Below are 19883 nucleotides of genomic sequence, written 5' to 3'. Positions count from 1 at the left end.
TTTAAACAGGAAGTTCTGGACAACTGCTGGAGCCTGGGAGATATCTGGTGATGTTGACGATAGCTGCAGCCTACTTCCTACACTCTCTGATCCAGCAGAGGTTTATACTGTAGATCTAGGTTTGCATCCCAAATGGCACCCTATTCCCCATATAGTGCACTACTTCTGACCAGAGGACTTTAAAAAAAAAATATATATATATATTTCACCTTTATTTAACCAGGTAAGCCAGTTGAGAACAAGCTCTCATTTACAACTGCGACCTGGCCAAGTTAAAGCAAGGCAGTGCGACACAAGCAACTAAACAGAGTTACACATGGAATAAACAAACGTACAGTCAATAACACAATAGAACAAATCGATATACATTGTGTGCAAATGAGGTAAGATTAGGGAGGTAAGGCAATAAATAGGCTGTAGTGGCGAAGTAATTACAATTTAGCAGGTAAACTGGAGTGATAGATGTGCAGAAAATGAATGTGCAAGTAGAGATACTGGGGTGCAAAGGAGCAAAAAAAATAAAAAATAACAATATGGGGATGAGGTAGTTGGATGGGCTATTTACAGATGAGCTATGTACAGGTGCAATGATCTGTGAGCTGCTCTGACAATGGATGCTTAAAGTTAGTAAGGGAGATATGAGTCTCCAGCTTCAGTGATTTTTTAAATTCATTCCAGTCATTGGCAGCAGAGAACTGGAAGGAAAGACGGCCAAAGGTGGAATTGACTTTGTTGGTGACCAGTGAAATGTACCTGCTGGAGCGCATGCTACAGGTGGGTGCGGCTATGGTGACCTGTGAGCTAAGATAAGACGGGGCTTTACCTAGCAAAGACTTGGGCTTTGGTCAAAAGTAGTGCACTATATAGGGAATAGGGTGCCATTTGGGCATAGCCCTAACCCTCACTTTGAATCAACACTGGAACTGTCAAATATTCCTATTTTCTAAACTGCAATGAAGTCTATATTTTGATGATCTTTTTGTCATTGGTCTGAATGGTGTGGGTTTGAATTTGCTCTTGATCAAGCATTTTTTTGTTTATTCGTTTTTTATCCTAGATATAAAAAATATATATACTTTAGATGCCAACTAAATGCCAACTTCCTGTACTATATTGTAAATATTCCACATTTGGGTAAATATGACTGAGTAATATCCAATATCCAGAACATCAAAGCAAACGTAATAGAGCAACAATTGTTCATTGTCCTTCCCTGTCCAATTACTGTATCAAAAATGCAATTTGAAGGAAAGAGATGCTGTAAATGTTTGCAAATGTGTCCCATTGTATGTATGCATTGTTTTCTCATGCATTAATGTATTAAACTGCCACATTCCCATTTAAGGTGAATTTCGAAGTCTTGCATATATGTTTTTATTGAGTAACCATACAAATAATATGTGATGATGAAAACATATATTTGGATAAATACGAATTATTGAAATCGTGACATTTCTATAGGCCTTTTTCTCCTATGCAGGGACGTAGGCTACATACCGTTTCATTCATGTTGCTGTTTACTTGAGCCGCTGTATTTTGAATTAAAGGGAGGCGAGTCTCAACTCCGTGTGGTTATTGGAAGAAGCTCGTGTCACGTGACCAGAAACGTCAAGGATTCAATGGCAGCCTACTGTTTTGTAAATTAACACAAGGGACAGCTGCATAAAATAGTGTTTTAAACGACAGAATTGCATTTCTAAGGTAAATGTACAATTTAACGTTATCTTATTAAACTGACATGGTGTTAACAAACTTTCTATCGGGGGTTCAGTTGCCCGATGCAAGAAAGCAATGAATAGAGAATATCGTGTGGTTGTAATGTGGAAGACGCTCGCGTGCTACATGCTACTCGCGTAGCCCCATTAATGTTGTCTAGCTAGCAAGATAGGCAAAGCCCACGAATATTTTTTGTAGAAAATATATGTCTAATGTGTTAACTACTACAGCTATGAACAACGTGTGACTCATACTCTAATGAAATATATACAATATTGGCTAAGAAATTCGTATTATTTTGCTCAAAGTAACTTTTCCATTGAATATCCCCCACAGCAAACTGATGAAATGCCACACCTATCCCAACTGCGACAAAATAACTGCATTGAATTAACACAATTATGCCAGTTGGAATCATTCAATTAGCAATTTAATTAGTTCACCAGTTTCCAACCACTTGTTGCCAGCGAACTTCCCATAATAATTGTTCTCAAATGGTAAACAACATCGCATGTAGGTTTCAGCCAATCCGTGAGTTCGGCGGTGGCTTTGTTGAGGCGATTGGATGACGCCCATTCTGGCATCGATGAATAAAACTACCCCATCGACAATATGGGATGATTTTATTCCTTTAACGGCCTGAAATGAAACCACTGATATTATCCATTATACACCTTACAGTATGTCAAATCTTTCAAAATCACGATCTCACGAAATGCCTTTTTGTAAATGGGTTTCTTAGACCTTGATGCATGATCAAAGTATACTGTCTAAAGGCAGCATTCAGGCCTAAGGGTAATTGAATAGTTTGCAATTGCAGCAAAGATAATAACCATAATCTGTTAATATTTAACCCTGAGTTTGTCTGAGTCAGCAAGGTTAAAGATCCAGGTGCAGACTAAGACTTTGAGCCCCACGTTAACAGGCTATTTGTCAGATATCTCATAGACGGCTGAAGACGACATGGGCTCAGGTAATTGCATTATTAATAGTTTGAGTTCACAATAATGACTAACATATATGTTTAGTTTGTCCGGTATGTTAAACGAAGCGTTTATGTTATTATTCCTTATCATTTTGTAGGAGGTCGATTCTAGTTTAGGCTATACATGGTCCACTTCTGACACCAAGGTAACGAAACAGGCACCTTCTGGCCCGTAGCCCCACGGAATTCAACTGTGTCACAAAAGCATGCTCCAATGGTAGAGTCGATATAAACCAGGGTCGTTCCAGTTGTATTACACTGCTGTGTGTAGCCTAGTTCTGAGGGAGCATCTTTAGCCATGGTGTACCTGTTCAGTTACTCTATCGTGGTTTAAACCCCTGTATCTGTGGAGGTAAAACTGTGACTGAGACAGATGAACTAACCTACCCGAGAGGGGAGGCAGGAGCATACTGTAACTGTGACTGAAACTAACTAACCTACTCGAGAGGGGAGGCAGGAGCATACTGTAACTGTGACTGAAACTAACTAACCTACTCGAGAGGGGAGGCAGGAGCATACTGTAACTGTGACTGAAACTAACTAACCTACTCGAGAGGGGAGGCAGGAGCATACTGTGACTGAAACTAACTAACCTACTCGAGAGGGGAGGCAGGAGCATACTGTAACTGTGGATCCCTCCGGAGTCCCATTCTTGGGCTGCCTGTTCAGTTCGTCTGTTATGGCTTTACCGCCTGTGTATCTCTCCCTAGACGCTGCCATGTCTCCCAAGATCACAGTGGAGCTGCTGCGGCAGCTACGGCAAGCCATGAGGAACACCAAGCACATCGCTGAGCCCATCCAGGCCTACATTGTCCCCTCTGGAGACGCACACCAGGTACTGAACACAGTCGCACGTACGCAAGAACACACATATGCACACACACACACACACACAGAATTACTAATTAGAAATAATGAACAATAGTGAGTATAAGTCTGCCTGACCTCTAGTAATGGACAATGTGACTTTCTAGCAGGGTCCTCTCCATCTCCACATCTTTCACTCTTTCTTTCTCTCTCTCTCTCTCTCTCTAAACCTCATCCCTCCCTTACACCCTCTCTCTCTGGTCTTGAGTCGTGATGTGAAGAGGGGAATAATTAAGATGTTATAATAACTGCTAGGGGACCACTTATACCTGATTACTGCTGGATCTGATCTCTCTCTCTCCTCTCTCTCTCTCTCTCTCTCTCTCTCGTTACAGAGTGAATACATCGCACCATGTGACTGCAGACGTGAATTCATCTGTGGCTTCAATGGCTCCGCAGGTATTGTGTGTGTGTGTACTTGTGTCAGGATCTAGTTCCCTTGTTATAAAGGAGGCTGATATGGCGAGAACACCAGTGAATACACAAAGACAAACTTATCTCAGCCTTTGGTCATGTCAGAACAGATGAAATCAACACTTCATACAATACCAGGAAAGTTGTATTGTCATTTCCCATAAATGCACACCTTGATTATAACAGTGAACTTATACGCCCTAAGAAAGAACAGGGCATCTGTAAACAATATAGACAGACATCTGCTTGTATTGAATTAGGGTCAGAGATTGGACACGTTGATAATAAAATGAAATCAGGCCATAGAAACAGGACTGTTCTGTAGCCTCGCTTGACAACCTTTGAACAGTAGCATAGTGACAACTAAAGACATGACTAAGAATCAGCTATTAAGACGACGTGTCTCCAGGCACGGCCATAGTAACAGAGAACAGATATGTAGCCTTGATTGATTGATGACGTGTCTCCAGGCACGGCCATAGTAACAGAGAACAGATATGTAGCCTAGATTGATTGATGACGTGTCTCCAGGCACGGCCATAGTAACAGAGAACAGATATGTAGCCTTGATTGATTGATGACGTGTCTCCAGGCACGGCCATAGTAACAGAGAACAGATATGTAGCCTTGATTGATTGATGACGTGTCTCCAGGCACGGCCATAGTAACAGAGAACAGATATGTAGCCTTGATTGATTGATGACATGTCTCCAGGTCATAGTAACAGAGAACAGATATGTAGCCTTGATTGATGACATGTCTCCAGGCACGGCCATAGTAACAGAGAACAGATATGTAGCCTTGATTGATTGATGACATGTCTCCAGGCACGGCCATAGTAACAGAGAACAGATATCTAGCCTTGATTGATTGATGACATGTCTCCAGGCACGGCCATAGTAACAGAGAACAGATATGTAGCCTTGATTGATTGATTGATGACATGTCTCCAGGTCATAGTAACAGAGAACAGATATCTAGCCTTGATTGATTGATGACATGTCTCCAGGCACGGCCATAGTAACAGAGAACAGATATGTAGCCTTGATTGATGACATGTCTCCAGGTCATAGTAACAGAGAACAGATATGTAGCCTTGATTGATGACATGTCTCCAGGTCATAGTAACAGAGAACAGATATGTAGCCTTGATTGATTGATGACATGTCTCCAGGTCATAGTAACAGAGAACAGATATGTAGCCTTGATTGATTGATGACGTGTCTCCAGGCACGGCCATAGTAACAGAGAACAGATATCTAGCCTTGATTAATTGATGACATGTCTCCAGGTCATAGTAACAGAGAACAGATATCTAGCCTTGATTGATTGATGACGTGTCTCCAGGCACGGCCATAGTAACAGAGAACAGATATGTAGCCTTGATTGATTGATGACATGTCTCCAGGCACGGCCATAGTAACAGAGAAGCATGCGGCCATGTGGACAGACGGACGGTACTTCCTCCAGGCCAGCCAGCAGATGGACAACAACTGGACCCTCATGAAGATGGGTAAACAACAACAACAACACTCTTAGTTCTTGAATGGATATGGCATCTGAAGACACCTAGTTGAAGCTAGTATAAGTGGAAGTTGGTTTCTTCTGCATCTAAAGTTAAAACTTAACCAGTTTAGTATAGATTGTCCGATGCTTCTCTTGATAAGACATCCTACACATGGGACCGTCGACTCTGTTGTGAGATGTGTCAGTATTTTCTGGCTCATTGCGGGTGTTTCCTGTCACCAGGTCTGAAGGAGACACTTAGCCAGGAGGACTGGCTGATCAGTGTGCTGCCTGAGAACTCGACAGTAGGAGTGGACCCCTGGATCATTGCTGCTGGTCCGTGGAGTTCCACATCTCTTACGTCGTACACAATAACACAGTGATAATGGTGTAGCACATGTTGTTACTATACTTCCAGTGCTAAGTATCTACCATTGTGGTGCTGACTATGGTTACATGACCTGTCTGTTGTTCCATCCAGACCAGTGGAAGAGCATGTCTAAGGCCCTGGCCAGTGCAGGCCACTCCCTGGTGGCTGTTCAGGACAACCTGATAGATGCCATCTGGATGGACCGTCCAACCAGACCCTCCACTCAGCTCCTCACCCTGGGCCTGGGGTTCACGGGTCGGTAGTACCGCTTGGAGCCATTATTGACCTATTCAACATTCTAGAGGTGTTATGTATCCCATCTTGTGATTGGTTTAAAGGTAGTAGCTGTACATGTGTGTACAATGTTTTTGATACATTTTCCTCATCAATGGTTCACAGTTAATCCAGGTCCTCCTCTGTTCCAGGTCTGACCTGGCAGGACAAGATGACCGCTCTGAGATCCAAGATGGCCGAGAGGAAGATCTCTTGGTTCGTTGCCACGGCGCTGGATGAGATTGCATGTATGATTCCCTTTATACTGATATAGTTACTATAACACAGCACAGAGAAATGTTTCCTATATAATTCACCCTAAACAGTCGTTGGAATTACCATATAAAATATCACCAACTCACTAACCCTGGTCATGTCGAGTTACAGGGTGCACAGGCTTTCGTTCCAACCCAGCACTAGCACACCTGATTCAACACATTTTTATTTAACTAGGCAAGTCAGTTAAGAGCAAATTATTATTTACAATGACAGCCTAATCAAATGTCTTGATTGAAGAGTAGTTGATGGGTTGAATCAGGTGTGTTAGTGCAGGGCTGGAACAAACGTCTGCCCAACCAGTAGACCTACAGGACCAGGGTTGATGCACTTTATTGAATGACCTCACCAAACAGTTAGGTTGCATAACCCTGTGAGGTAGACACGACACCCTCTGATCACGATCCAAGAACCCTGAGGCTGTACGGGTGTCCCTGTAGATGCCTGTCTGAGCACCTCGTTAGCTGGCCCTAACGGGCCTATAGAGCTCTCAGAGCTGATTGGCTGGCCAGAGTGTTTGTGTTAATTAGGGAGGACAATGTTGATGTTGATTGCAGTCGTCCAGTCACTTTTAGACTAATGTGTCTAAATGAGGGGGTTTGTCTGGGCTTCTTCCTTAGAGGGTGAGGAGGGTAACCTCATCATCATAATAACAATACAATTATTAATAATAATAATAATAATAATGATTAGGATCATATTATTAATAATAATAATAATAATGATGATTAGGATCATATTAATAATATTAATAAAAACACAGTGCTAGCTAATTTATTTTTAGCAGAAGACACATTTTTAAATAGCTGTTTACAAGATTCAAACCACTGTACATAAAAATCCAAATCACATTTGATTTGTCACAATCAAATGCTTACATACATTACTGAATTTGTTGAAGGAGAACAGGAAAAAAAATTGTATCCACCAAACAGGTGTAAAGTGGCAGTGTGTTTTAACTGTGTTACTCTTCCCAGGGCTGTTCAACCTCCGTGGCTCTGACATCGAGTACAACCCTGTTTTCTTTGCGTACGCCATCGTTGGAATGAACACAATCAGGTAAAAGCACCTAAATGAATATAAAATAAAACACTTTACTTTCTTTCCCAACTGTCCTTTCTCTGACACAGTATAGAATGCACAGCATACTTTGATCTCCCATGAGAAGTACGTCATGAATCTGACCTCTGACCCCACCTAGGCTCTTCGTGGACATCAAGCGTCTGGCCGTGCCGACGGTGAGGGAGCACCTTCAGCTGGACACGCCCTCCAAGGTGGAGCTTAGCATCCAGACTGCCCCCTATGAGTCTGTGTTCACAGAGCTGCAGGCTGTGTGTGCCTCCCTGGGGCCCAAGGAGAAGGTGTGGATCAGCGACAAAGCCAGCTGCGCCCTCATGCAGGTCATCCCCAAGGTGAGAGAGTGCGACTGTGTAATTCCTGACACAAAATGGCTGTAGTGGGTGCTCATGCAGGTTATTCCCAAGGTGAGAGAGTACAACTGTGTAGTCAGGCACAAAATGACCACTGTGCATGGCTGTATCACATTGGTAGAATGAGTGGGATGGGGATGAGTTACCCCCAAACAATGTAAAGTACTTTTGTTAATAAACTCAGCAAAAATAGAAACGTCCTCTCACTGTCAACTGCGTTTATTTTCAGCAAACTTAACGTGTATATATTTGTGTGAACATAAGATTCAACAACTGAGACATAAACTGAACAAGTTCCACAGACATGTGACTAACAGAAATGGAATAATGTGTCCATGAACAAAGGGGGGGGGGTCAAAATCAAAAGTAACAGTCAGTATCTGGTGTGGCCACCAGCTGCATTAAGTACTGCAGTGTCTCCTCATGGACTGCACCAGATTTGGCAGTTCTTGCTGTGAGATGTTACCCTACTCTTCCACCAAGGCACCTGCAAGTTCCCGGACATTTCTGGGTGGAACTGCCCTAGCCCTCGCCCTCCGATCCAACAGGTTCCAGACGTACTCAATGGGATTGAGATCCGGGCTCTTCGCTGGCCATGGCAGAACACTGACATTCCTGTCTTGCAGTAAATCATGCACAGAACGAGCATTATGGCTGGTGGCTTTGTCATGCTGGACGGTCATGTCAGGATGAGCCTGCAGGAAGGGTAACACATGAGGGAGGAGGATGTCTTCCCTGTAACGCACAGCGTTGAGATTGCCTGCAATGACAACAAGCTCAGTCTGATGATGCTGTGACACACCGCCCCAGACCATGAGGGACCCTCCACCTCCAAATTGATCCTGCTCCAGAGTACAGGCCTCGGTGTAACGCTCATTCCTTCGACGATAAACGCGAATCCGACCATCACCTCTGGTGAGACAAAACCGCGGCTCGTCAGTGAAGAGCACTTTTTGCCAGTCCTGTCTGGTCCAGCGATGGTGGGTTTGTGCCCATAGGCAACGTTGTTGCCGGTGGTGTCTGGTGAGGACCTGCCTTACAACAGGCCTAAAGCCCTCAGTCCAGCCTCTCTTAGCCTATTGCAGACAGTCTGAGCACTGATGAAGGGATTGTGTTTTCCTGCTGTAACTCGGGCAGTTGTTGTTGCCATCCTGTACCTGTCCCGCAGGTGTGATGTTCGGATGTACCGATCCTGTGCAGCTGTTGTTACACGATCAGCTGTCCGTCCTGTCTCCCTGTAGTGCTGTCTTAGGCGTCTCACAGTACGGACATTGCAATTTATTGCCCTGACCACATCTGCAGTCTTCATGCCTCCTTGCAGCACGCAGATGAGCAGGGACCCTGGGATCTTTCTTTTGGTGTTTTTCAGAGTCAGTAGAAAGGCCTTTTTAGTGTCCTAAGTTTTCAAAACTGTGACCTTAGTGTCTTAATGACCATTCCACAGGTTCATGTTCATTAATTGTTTATGGTTCATTGAACAAGCATGGGAAACAGTGTTTAAACCCTTTACAATGAAGATCTGTGAGGTTATTTGGATTTTTACGATTTATCTTTGAAAGACAGGGTCCTGAAAAAGGGACGTTTCTTTTTTTGCTGAGTTTATATGTAGGCCTATTTAGTAAAATGATATGTGTAGCATCAGGTACCTACTAATTCATTGCTTTGTTTTTCTGTTTTGTCCACAGGCCCACCGGTCTCCTATCCCCTACACTCCTCTCTGCCTCGCCAAAGCTGTCAAGAACGCCACCGAGATTCAAGGGATGAAAATGGCCCATGTAAGTTACCTTTTGATCCTTACAATTATTTAATTGGATTTTAGACATCATCAAATCACCATAATTGTATCATCAACCAGCCATTGATCCTGTTTGACTTTTTCTCCTCAACCACAGATCAAGGATGCTGTCGCCCTTTGTGAGCTCTTCGCTTGGTTGGAAAAAGAGGTACTTTATATGTACTTTTAAAATGTAATTTCCAGTAGTTTTGTAGCTGAAAGTAGTATTACACTTTTATGATTGCAGACTTTTTGGCTGTGAGTGTTGCAATGCCTGCGTGTCATGTACTGTGTGGTTGTGGTTTTCTAGATTCCAAAAGGCACAGTGACTGAGATATCCGCAGCAGATAAGGCCGAGGAGTTACGCAGGTGGGATTCTACTTTTCACTTCAACCCTAAAATAACAAAGCTATGTAATAACAACATCTCTGATGTTTGCTCTCCAACTTCACTGATGATCCTGGATCTTTAGATTGAGATGTTATTTTCCGTGCAGTCACTACACTGTGAAAAATCATTTCTGAAGCACAAAGAATAGGACAATTGCATACAGCTCTCTTTCTCAAAACACATTGGAGGAGAAGGTCAGAGGGGAGGGATCTCTGGCTTTCTCATCCAGTGGGTTTTGAGAAGGAGACGAGGAGAGAGTAGAGCGGACACGAGGAGTATGTAATTGAGATATTCCTAGTGAGTCAGAAGCTTTTGCATGAGAGGGATATTTAGCATTTGAACTCCCTCTATTGAAACAATTAGGAACTGTATGTACCTCCTTCAACTCTGCGATGCGTGCCTAAGAACAGCCCACAGCCGTGGTATATTAGCCATATACCACACCCCCTCAGTCCTTATTGCTTACATACACACATAAATATTCATGTATTTTATGTGGTTTCAGCCAACAGAAAGACTTTGTTGGACTCAGCTTCCCATCCATTTCCAGTGTTGGACCAAACGGAGCAATCATTCATTACAGGTACCTTTGTTTATTGTAGAACTTTATTACACTGTAATTAATGTAGTTGTCTATAATCATGTTTTTGATAACTTATTTTCTATTTATGTACTTATTTTTGTTGTCCTATAGACCCCTCCCTGAAACCAACAGAACTCTCTCTCTAAACGAAATCTACCTCCTCGACTCTGGAGCCCAGTATATGTAAGCAATAATCCTACATGTGATAATGCTGCACATAATCCTACATGTAATACTGCTGCACATAATCCTACATGTAATAATGCTACACATAATACTGCACAAATCCTACATGTAATAATGCTGCACATAATGCTACACATAATGCTACATGTAATAATGCTGCACATAATGCTACATGTAATAGTGCTGCACATAATCCTACATGTAATAGTGCTGCACATAATGCTACACATAATGCTACATGTAATAATGCTGCACATAATCCTACATGTAATAATGCTGCACATAATGCTACACATAATGCTACATGTAATAATGCTGCACATAATACTGCACATAATCCTACATGTAATAATGCTGCACATAATGCTACACATAATGCTACATGTAATAATGCTACACATAATGCTACATGTAATAATGCTACACATAATGCTACATGTAATAATGGTACACATAATACTGCACATAATCCTACATGTAATAATGCTGCACATAATGCTACACATAATGCTACATGTAATAATGCTGCACATAATCCTACATGTAATAATGCTACACATAATCCTACATGTAATAATGCTGCACATAATCCTACATGTAATAATGCTGCACATAATGCTACACATAATGCTACGCGTAATAATGCTGCACATAATACTGCACATAATCCTACATGTAATAATGCTGCACATAATGCTACACATAATGCTACATGTAATAATGCTGCACATAATCCTACATGTAATAATGCTACACATAATCCTACATGTAATAATGCTGCACATAATCCTACATGTAATAATGCTACACATAATCCTACATGTAATAATGCTGCACATAATCCTACATGTAATAATGCTACACATAATACTGCACATAATGCTGCACATAATGCTACATGTAATAATGCTGCACATAATACTGCACATAATCCTACATGTAATAATGCTGCACATAATGCTACACATAATGCCACATGTAATAATGCTACACATAATGCTACATGTAATAATGCTACACATAATGCTACATGTAATAATGGTACACATAATACTGCACATAATCCTACATGTAATAATGCTGCACATAATGCTACACATAATGCTACATGTAATAATGCTGCACATAATCCTACATGTAATAATGCTACACATAATCCTACATGTAATAATGCTTCACATAATCCTACATGTAATAATGCTGCACATAATGCTACACATAATGCTACGTGTAATAATGCTGCACATAATACTGCACATAATCCTACATGTAATAATGCTGCACATAATGCTACACATAATGCTACATGTAATAATGCTGCACATAATCCTACATGTAATAATGCTACACATAATCCTACATGTAATAATGCTGCACATAATCCTACATGTAATAATGCTACACATAATCCTACATGTAATAATGCTGCACATAATCCTACATGTAATAATGCTACACATAATACTGCACATAATGCTGCACATAATGCTACATGTAATAATGCTGCACATAATACTGCACATAATCCTACATGTAATAATGCTGCACATAATGCTACATGTAATAATGCTGCACATAATACTGCACATAATCCTACATGTAATAATGCTGCACATAATACTGCACATAATCCTACATGTAATAATGCTGCACATAATGCTACACATAATGCTACATGTAATAATGCTGCACATAATCCTACATGTAATAATGCTACACATAATCCTACATGTAATAATGCTGCACATAATCCTACATGTAATAATGCTGCACATAATCCTACATGTAATAATACTGCACATAATCCTACATGTAATAATGCTGCACATAATGCTACATGTAATAATGCTGCACATAATCCTACATGTAATAATGCTACACATAATCCTACATGTAATAATGCTGCACATAATCCTACATGTAATAATGCTACACATAATCCTACATGTAATAATGCTACACATAATGCTGCACATAATGCTGCACATAATGCTACATGTAATAATGCTGCACATAATACTGCACATAATCCTACATGTAATAATGCTGCACATAATGCTACACATAATGCTACATGTAATAATGCTGCACATAATACTGCACATAATCCTACATGTAATAATGCTGCACATAATGCTACACATAATGCTACATGTAATAATGCTGCACATAATCCTACATGTAATAATGCTACACATAATCCTACATGTAATAATGCTGCACATAATCCTACATGTAATAATGCTGCACATAATCCAACATATAATAATGCTACACATAATCCTACATGTAATAATGCTGCACATAATCCTACATGTAATAATGCTACACATAATCCTACATGTAATAATGCTACACATAATGCTGCACATAATGCTGCACATAATGCTACATGTAATAATGCTGCACATAATACTGCACATAATGCTACATGTAATAATGCTGCACATAATACTGCACATAATCCTACATGTAATAATGCTGCACATAATCTTACATGTAATAATGCTGCATATAATCCTACATGTAATAATGCTACACATAATCTTCATGTAATAATGCTGCACATAATCCTACATGTAATAATGCTACACATAATGCTGCACATAATGCTGCACATAATGCTACATGTAATAATGCTGCACATAATCCTGCACATAATGCTACATGTAATAATGCTGCACATAATACTGCACATAATGCTACATGTAATAATGCTGCACATAATACTGCACATAATCCTACATGTAATAATGCTGCACATAATACTGCACATAATCCTACATGTAATAATGCTGCACATAATCTTACATGTAATAATGCTGCATATAATCCTACATGTAATAATGCTACACATAATCCTACATGTAATAATGCTGCACATAATCCTACATGTAATAATGCTACACATAATGCTACGTGTGATAATGCTACATGTAATACATAATAATGTGACACATAAGAAAAGCACGTTACAAATAAAACATATTGTTCTAATAAATTCTGGTGTTTTCTAGTGATGGAACAACAGACGTCACCCGCACCATGCACTTTGGATCCCCCTCTGCTTATGAGAAGGTAACAATTATCCATATGCCTCTCCTCTCATGACCTGCTACAGCATATGACAGAAGGAAAGTCCCAGTGGCCAGTGGTATGTTCAGTGACATATAGGTTTTCTCTCTGTATCTCAGGAAACCTTCACCTATGTTCTGAAGGGACATATAGCCGTCAGCGCTGCCATTTTCCCCAACGGAACCAAAGGTGAGACCTTGTTGTTTGTGGAGTACTCAATGTTGCCAGTGTTTGTTTTTAAATGACTAATATGTAAAATGTAAACCTCCACTCCCCCCTCCTCCCCATCCACCCTTAGGCCACCTGCTGGACTCGTTTGCCCGCCAGGCGCTGTGGGACTCTGGGCTGGACTACCTTCATGGTACGGGCCACGGGGTGGGATGTTTCCTCAATGTCCACGAGGGACCCTGTGGGATCTCCTACAAGACCTTCGCCGACGAGCCCCTGGAGGCAGGCATGATTGTCAGCGATGGTGGGTACGCTCACACATATATGGACATACACAGACTCACGTACATGCATGCAAACACACACAGACATGCAGGCACGCATACACACACGCACTTACTAACTATCATGCATGCATACACAAACACACAGACAATTTAACTATTTCTCTCTCTGTTTCTTTCCGTCTCTGTTTCTCTCTCACACACACCTGAACTTGTCTCCTTCCTTTCCTCAGAACCTGGGTACTATGAGGACGGCTTGTTTGGCATTCGAATTGAAAACGTTGTTCTGGTGGTGCCAGCAAAACCCAAGGTAAGAGATTGACTGAATAAGTATAAAATGAAGTAAAGTGTGTGTAGAGTGAAGAATGAGTATGGATGTTTATGGAGACAGATTGACTGAATAAGTATAAAATGAAGTAAAGTGTGTATAGAGTGAAGAATGAGTATTGATGTTAATGGAGACAGATTGACTGAATAAGTATAAAATGAAGTAAAGTGTGTATAGAGTGAAGAATGAGTATTGATGTTTATGGAGACAGATTGACTGACTACATGTAAAATGAAGTGTGAAGGCTAGTGAAGACCATGTGACCTTTGTGTCTGTGTCCTCAGTACAACTACAGGAACAAGGGCAGTTTGACGTTTGAGCCTCTCACTCTGGTCCCCATCCAAGCCAAGATGGTAAACACAGATCTTCTCACCCAGAAAGAGGTCAGTCTTGGTCCCCATTCTTTGGAATTCATATTTTACCAAACACACTTCACTTTCTTTAGGAGGTGTCATTCATTTATTTATACTAAAATAAAGCACAAATATATTTATACTAAAATAAAGCACAAATGTATTTATACTAAAATAAAGCACTCATTTATTTATACTAAAATAAAGCACTCATTTATTTATACTAAAATAAAGCAATCATTTATTTCTAATTTTAAAAAAGTCATCATTATACAGCTCTAAAATTTAAACAGCCCTTGAAACTTGTGTAGAAATACTGTATTGTTTGGTGGAATCTTTCAGTTTCAAATCAGCTTTGCCATAGGAGACAAAGATCATGTATAAGGAGGTCTTCAGGAAATATCCACAGTTTCAAATCAGCTTTGCCATAGGAGACAAAGATCATGTATAAGGAGGTCTTCAGGAAATATCCACAGTTTCAAATCAGCTTTGCCATAGGAGACAAAGATCATGTATAAGGAGGTCTTCAGGAAATATCCACAGTTTCAAATCAGCTTTGCCATAGGAGACAAAGATCATGTATGAGGAGGTCTTCAGGAAATATCCACAGTTTCAAATCAGCTTTGCCATAGGAGACAAAGATCATGTATGAGAAGGTCTTCAGGAAATATCCACAGGTGCCCTTTGAAACCGGGGAAATCGATTAGTAATAGTTCTGCCATTTTGTATGTTATCACTCTGTGTGTGACACTCTCTCTTCTCTTCCTGCAGCGTGATTGGGTGAACGAGTACCACAGGCAGTGCCGGGAGACGATTGGAGCAGAGCTGGAGAGGCAGGGCCGCAAGGAGGCCATGGATTGGCTGATCAGGGAAACCCAGCCAATCGCCTGAAGGCTATTCTGTGACTGACTCTTATTTAATTCAATTGTATTGCCCAGGAGTACAATTGATCGATCAATTGATTGCTCATCTCAGCAGTGATGATAACCTTTTCTTTTGATATTTTCTCTGAGAAGCTACTATCTATGGTTCTGGTCTCTGTGTATTTCACGCTATGCTTCTTTTCTAAAGCATCATCACCATCCATGTCTGAACTGTTTTATGGCGATTCAATAAATATCCAAGTGTGGAAAAAAGGATCGTTCACAACTTCCAAATAACTTCATCAAAGTTCATCCACTTTAGACAATGTTTTTCCCAAAATACAAACTTGAATAGGACAAAAAAATCAAACACCCCTCCCATGAAGTGGAACATGCCACCTTGCTCTAGAGCTGCATGTAGAAGTTGGGCGGGTCCAGGATGATACCACTATTGGGATCATTGGCGTAGTCCTGAAAGGTTAGCTCTTCTTGCTCCTTCGATCCACCAGGGGTGATATTCTGCATATTGTCCTCTTCCTCCAGCCCTATGGGTAGAGGGTTACTGTAGATGTAGTAGATTCTGGAGTTGTCCTTAGATGCTTCCTGCTTTCTGAAGAATGAGAGAGGGTTTCTGAAACTGGCGGATCTCTTGATAGCTCTGATGTCCACCGGGTTGACTGGTACGTCACGGAGCACAGCACTCTCATACATTTGGGCCCTCTTCAACAGCCTGGAGGCGGGAAAAGATATAATGCGCTTTCAGGGAACTGTGGGACATTCTATGTGTTCTTTCTTGTCATTTTAAACCAATGCATTAAAATCATTATCCATCATTATTTTGTGTGCACACCAACATGGTAAACCAACATGGTAAACCAACATGGTAAACCAACATGGTAAACCAACATGGTAAACCAACATGGTAAACCAACATGGTAAACCAACATGGTAAAAAGACCATTCAGTTTCATCATATGTCCATGGAGTGTCACTGTTCTACTGTGTTAAATGTGGAGTCGTACAGTGAGGAAAAGGCTACGCCAGAGGAAGCCGGGCTCATTGTAATGTAATGGCTGGAATGGAATAAATGGAAAGGTATTAAACGCATCAAGCATGGAAATGACATGTTTGACTCCGTTCCATTAATTCCATTCCAGCCTCTACATTGAGCTGGCCTCCTATAGCTCCTTCCACCAGCCTCCTCTGGGCTACACGTCTAGGTTTGTCACCAAAACCACCTTCAACAAAGGTTCAATGTAATTTAAACATCATATTCCATTACCAAATATTTTGTTTGCTCCAATGTAGGCTAATGAGTGAGAGTCATTACTAAGATGACTTTAGCTGAGGATGCCAACATGACTCAGAGAGGTAATTGTAAGCCAGAGATATAAACATGACCCAGAGACAGATGACCTCCTGCGACCATGACAGGAGATGCTGTAGAGCCTCTTTAGATATATATGAAGTACAGGGAATTATGGGTACTGTAGTACAACAAGACTTACCTCCTGTGACTGTGACAGGAGATGCAAAGCGAGAGGTTTTACTCCACCCAAAATCTGTCCACGAAAATAATTTATTTACAAGAATATTTTTTTTATGGAGGTCAACGAGAGTGTTGAATTTGTCAATAAAAAAATGTAATTGCTAATTTGCTATTTGAGGCTTATTTGATCGAATTGACGTTTCGTAATGTTTGTTACGAATGCACTGATATACAGTGGGGGAAAAAAGTATTTAGTAAGCCACCAATTATGCAAGTTCTCCCACTTAAAAAGACGAGAGGCCTGTAATTTTCATCATAGGTACACTTCAACTATGACTGACAAAATGAGAGAAAAAAAATCCAGAAAATCACATTGTAGGATTTTTTATGAATTTATTTGCAAATTATGGTGGAAAATAAGTATTTGGTCAATGACAAAAGTTTATCTCAATACTTTGTTATATACCCTTTGTTGGCAAACGTTTTCTGTAAGTCTTCACAAGGTTTTCACACACTGTTGCTGGTATTGTGGCCCATTCCTCCATGCAGATCTCCTCTAGAGCAGTGATGTTTTGGGGCTGTTGCTGGGCAACACGGACTTTCAACTCCCTCCAATGATTTCCCATGGGGTTGAGATCTGGAGTCTGGCTAGGCCACTCCAGGACCTTGAAATGCTTCTTACGAAGCCACTCCTTCGTTGCCCTGGCGGTGTGTTTGGGATCATTGTCATGCTGAAAGACCCAGCCACATTTAATCTTCAATGCCCTTGCTGATGGTAGGCTTTGATACTTTGGGCCCAGCTCTCTGCAGGTCATTCACTAGGTCCCCCCGTGTGGTTCTGGGATTTTTGCTCACCGTTTTTGTGATCATTTTGACCCCACGGCGTGAGATCTTGCGTGGAGCCCCAGATCGAGGGAGATTATCAGTGGTCTTGTATGTCTTCCATTTCATAATAATTGCTCCCACAGTTGATTTCTTCAAACCAAGCCGCTTACCTATTGCAGATTCAGTCTTCCCAGCCTGGTGCAGGTCTACAATTTTGTTTCTGGTGTCCTTTGACAGCTCTTTGGTCTTGCCCATAGTGGAGTTTGGAGTGTGACTGTTTGAGGTTGTGGACAGGTGTCTTTTATACTGATAACAAGTTCAAACAGGTGCCATTAATACAGGTAACGAGTGGAGGACAGGGGAGCCGGTCTGTGAGAGCCAGAAATCTTGCTTGTTTGTAGGTGACCAAATACTTATTTTCCACCATAATTTGCAAATAAATTCATTAAAAATCCTACAATGTGATTTTCTGGATTTTTTTTCTCATTTTGTCTGTCATAGTTGAAGTGTACCTATGATAAAAAATTACAGGCCTCTCATCTTTTTAAGTGGGAGAACTTGCACAATTGGTGGCTGACTAAATAATTTTTTGCCCCACTGTAAGTGGACACGTGGAATTTCTGCAACTTGTCCAATTTCTGCAAAAACGACTTTATATCGGAGATGTGCCTTTTGTCATAGAGATAGAACTCTCATCATGGATATAACCTGTTTTAGAATGGGCCTTGCCATTGAGGGCCTCCACCATTTTAAAGTAGTCAACTGAGTGGGGATTCCTATGAGTTAGGAACAATCAATCAATGATGAAGACTTTTAAATAGAGTTAGCCTCAATGGCGCTGCCAATGCTCTCTAACAGATGCTATTATGCCCCAGATACAAAGATGAGTGCTCTATCTAACTCTATGGCCTGTTTACGCGATTATCTGCCCTCTCATTGGCTAGAATGGTTCCACCTGATCTCACCTCCTCCGGCCTGCCTTCCTTATTTGAGGACATATCCAATATCTTGTCAATATAATATACAATCTTTGCAAAGATTCATATGTAGTACAAAGCATTATGGGTATTGTAGTACATCAAGTCTTACCGTCTGCGGTTGTGACAGGATATGCTGCAGAACAGGCCAGTGATGGTGAGAACACACAAGGCTAGAGACATTAGGATGATGTTGAACACGTTGAGCTCTGGAAGAAGAAGGATAGGAACAAGTGACTACGGTGACCATATTCTAAGAAGAGGGGAAAACAAGTGAAGACTAAGGTTCACCTTCATTTCAAGTCAAACACTGAAACTTATTCAAGACCCACTCAACTAACAACACTCCCAATTCAACTTACAAATGAGGAGGCTAGATTCAACAGTGAGCCTTCTTACAATATGTTTATAGGTACCAAAAAGCAGCCCTATAGTTGACCTTACCTACCATGTACTGCTGCGTTCATATCCTGGTCGACCGTGGTGAGAGCCGCAGTCCTGTTCATATCAAACGCCATCACCGTCACACTACTGTGGTTGTGGGTCCCAATCCCACTCATATTGTTGCCATTGGCATCCACCACATGGACTGATCCCAGGCTTCAAGCTCTACTCGCTGATTTAAAAGCCCTCAACACCATGTGACTCCCCCCAACTATTCTTGGCTCTGTTCTGTTGTCGTGGAAACTTGGCGCCCCTCTTTTAGCGCCCCCCAGCCTTTGTTCTGCACCCTTTTTAGTTGTTGTACCCC

General features: G+C 41.2%; 3 protein-coding genes across 5 annotated transcripts in view; 2 read left to right on the top strand and 1 right to left on the bottom strand.

Moving 5' to 3' along the window:
• Positions 1-1562, top strand: part of LOC110485617 (uncharacterized) — a 23472-nt gene extending 21910 nt beyond the window's left edge. The window contains exon 11 of the mRNA XM_090195609.1: positions 10-1562. Within this exon, the coding sequence (XP_090051735.1) occupies positions 10-113 (104 nt within the window). The 3' untranslated portion in view covers positions 114-1562. The remainder of the gene's footprint in view (positions 1-9) is intronic.
• Positions 1504-16114, top strand: LOC110487235 (xaa-Pro aminopeptidase 1). Of its 2 annotated transcripts, none has more exons than XM_090195611.1 (20): positions 1504-1701; positions 3412-3536; positions 3904-3967; positions 5391-5495; positions 5732-5824; positions 5970-6113; positions 6284-6379; positions 7385-7466; positions 7609-7819; positions 9523-9612; positions 9730-9780; positions 9922-9980; positions 10507-10584; positions 10696-10767; positions 13788-13848; positions 13965-14034; positions 14144-14317; positions 14531-14607; positions 14910-15008; positions 15750-16114. In XM_090195611.1, exons 2-20 carry the CDS (start codon positions 3420-3422, stop codon positions 15867-15869), a joined length of 1863 nt encoding a protein of 620 aa, XP_090051737.1. In that variant the 5' UTR covers positions 1504-1701; positions 3412-3419; the 3' UTR covers positions 15870-16114. The 2 variants fall into 2 exon arrangements, with proteins under 2 accessions (XP_090051737.1, XP_090051736.1); XM_090195610.1 differs by lacking the exon at positions 1504-1701 and adding an exon at positions 2480-2689.
• LOC149978760 (uncharacterized) lies at positions 15062-19883 on the bottom strand. Of its 2 annotated transcripts, none has more exons than XM_090195612.1 (3): positions 19581-19883; positions 19245-19341; positions 15062-16571 (listed from the first exon to the last, which is right to left on the bottom strand). In XM_090195612.1, exons 1-3 carry the CDS (start codon positions 19690-19692, stop codon positions 16247-16249), a joined length of 534 nt encoding a protein of 177 aa, XP_090051738.1. In that variant the 5' UTR covers positions 19693-19883; the 3' UTR covers positions 15062-16246. The 2 variants fall into 2 exon arrangements, with proteins under 2 accessions (XP_090051738.1, XP_090051739.1); XM_090195613.1 differs by having other exon boundaries at positions 19577-19729.

The sequence above is a fragment of the Oncorhynchus mykiss genome, chromosome 13, assembly GCF_057628025.1.
Source record: "Oncorhynchus mykiss isolate SJ-2025 chromosome 13, ASM5762802v1, whole genome shotgun sequence".
Classification (NCBI taxonomy): domain Eukaryota; kingdom Metazoa; phylum Chordata; class Actinopteri; order Salmoniformes; family Salmonidae; genus Oncorhynchus; species Oncorhynchus mykiss.
Note: the sequence above shows the minus strand (reverse complement) of the source record. Positions and strands in the feature narration are given on the sequence as shown.

Excerpts from the sequence above, each read along its gene's own strand:
- LOC110487235 (XM_090195610.1), top strand. Across the intron at positions 3,537-3,903 it reads CCTCTGGAGACGCACACCAG|AGTGAATACATCGCACCATG; the intron begins GTACTGAACACA and ends CTCTCGTTACAG. Across the intron at positions 9,981-10,506 it reads AAGGCCGAGGAGTTACGCAG|CCAACAGAAAGACTTTGTTG; the intron begins GTGGGATTCTAC and ends ATGTGGTTTCAG.
- LOC149978760 (XM_090195612.1), bottom strand. The coding sequence starts at position 19,692 with ATGAGTGGGATTGGGACCCACAACCACAGTAGTGTGACGGTGATGGCG. Across the intron at positions 19,342-19,580 it reads TATGAACGCAGCAGTACATG|AGCTCAACGTGTTCAACATC; the intron begins GTAGGTAAGGTC and ends TTCTTCTTCCAG. Across the intron at positions 16,572-19,244 it reads TCCTGTCACAACCGCAGACG|GCTGTTGAAGAGGGCCCAAA; the intron begins GTAAGACTTGAT and ends TCCCGCCTCCAG.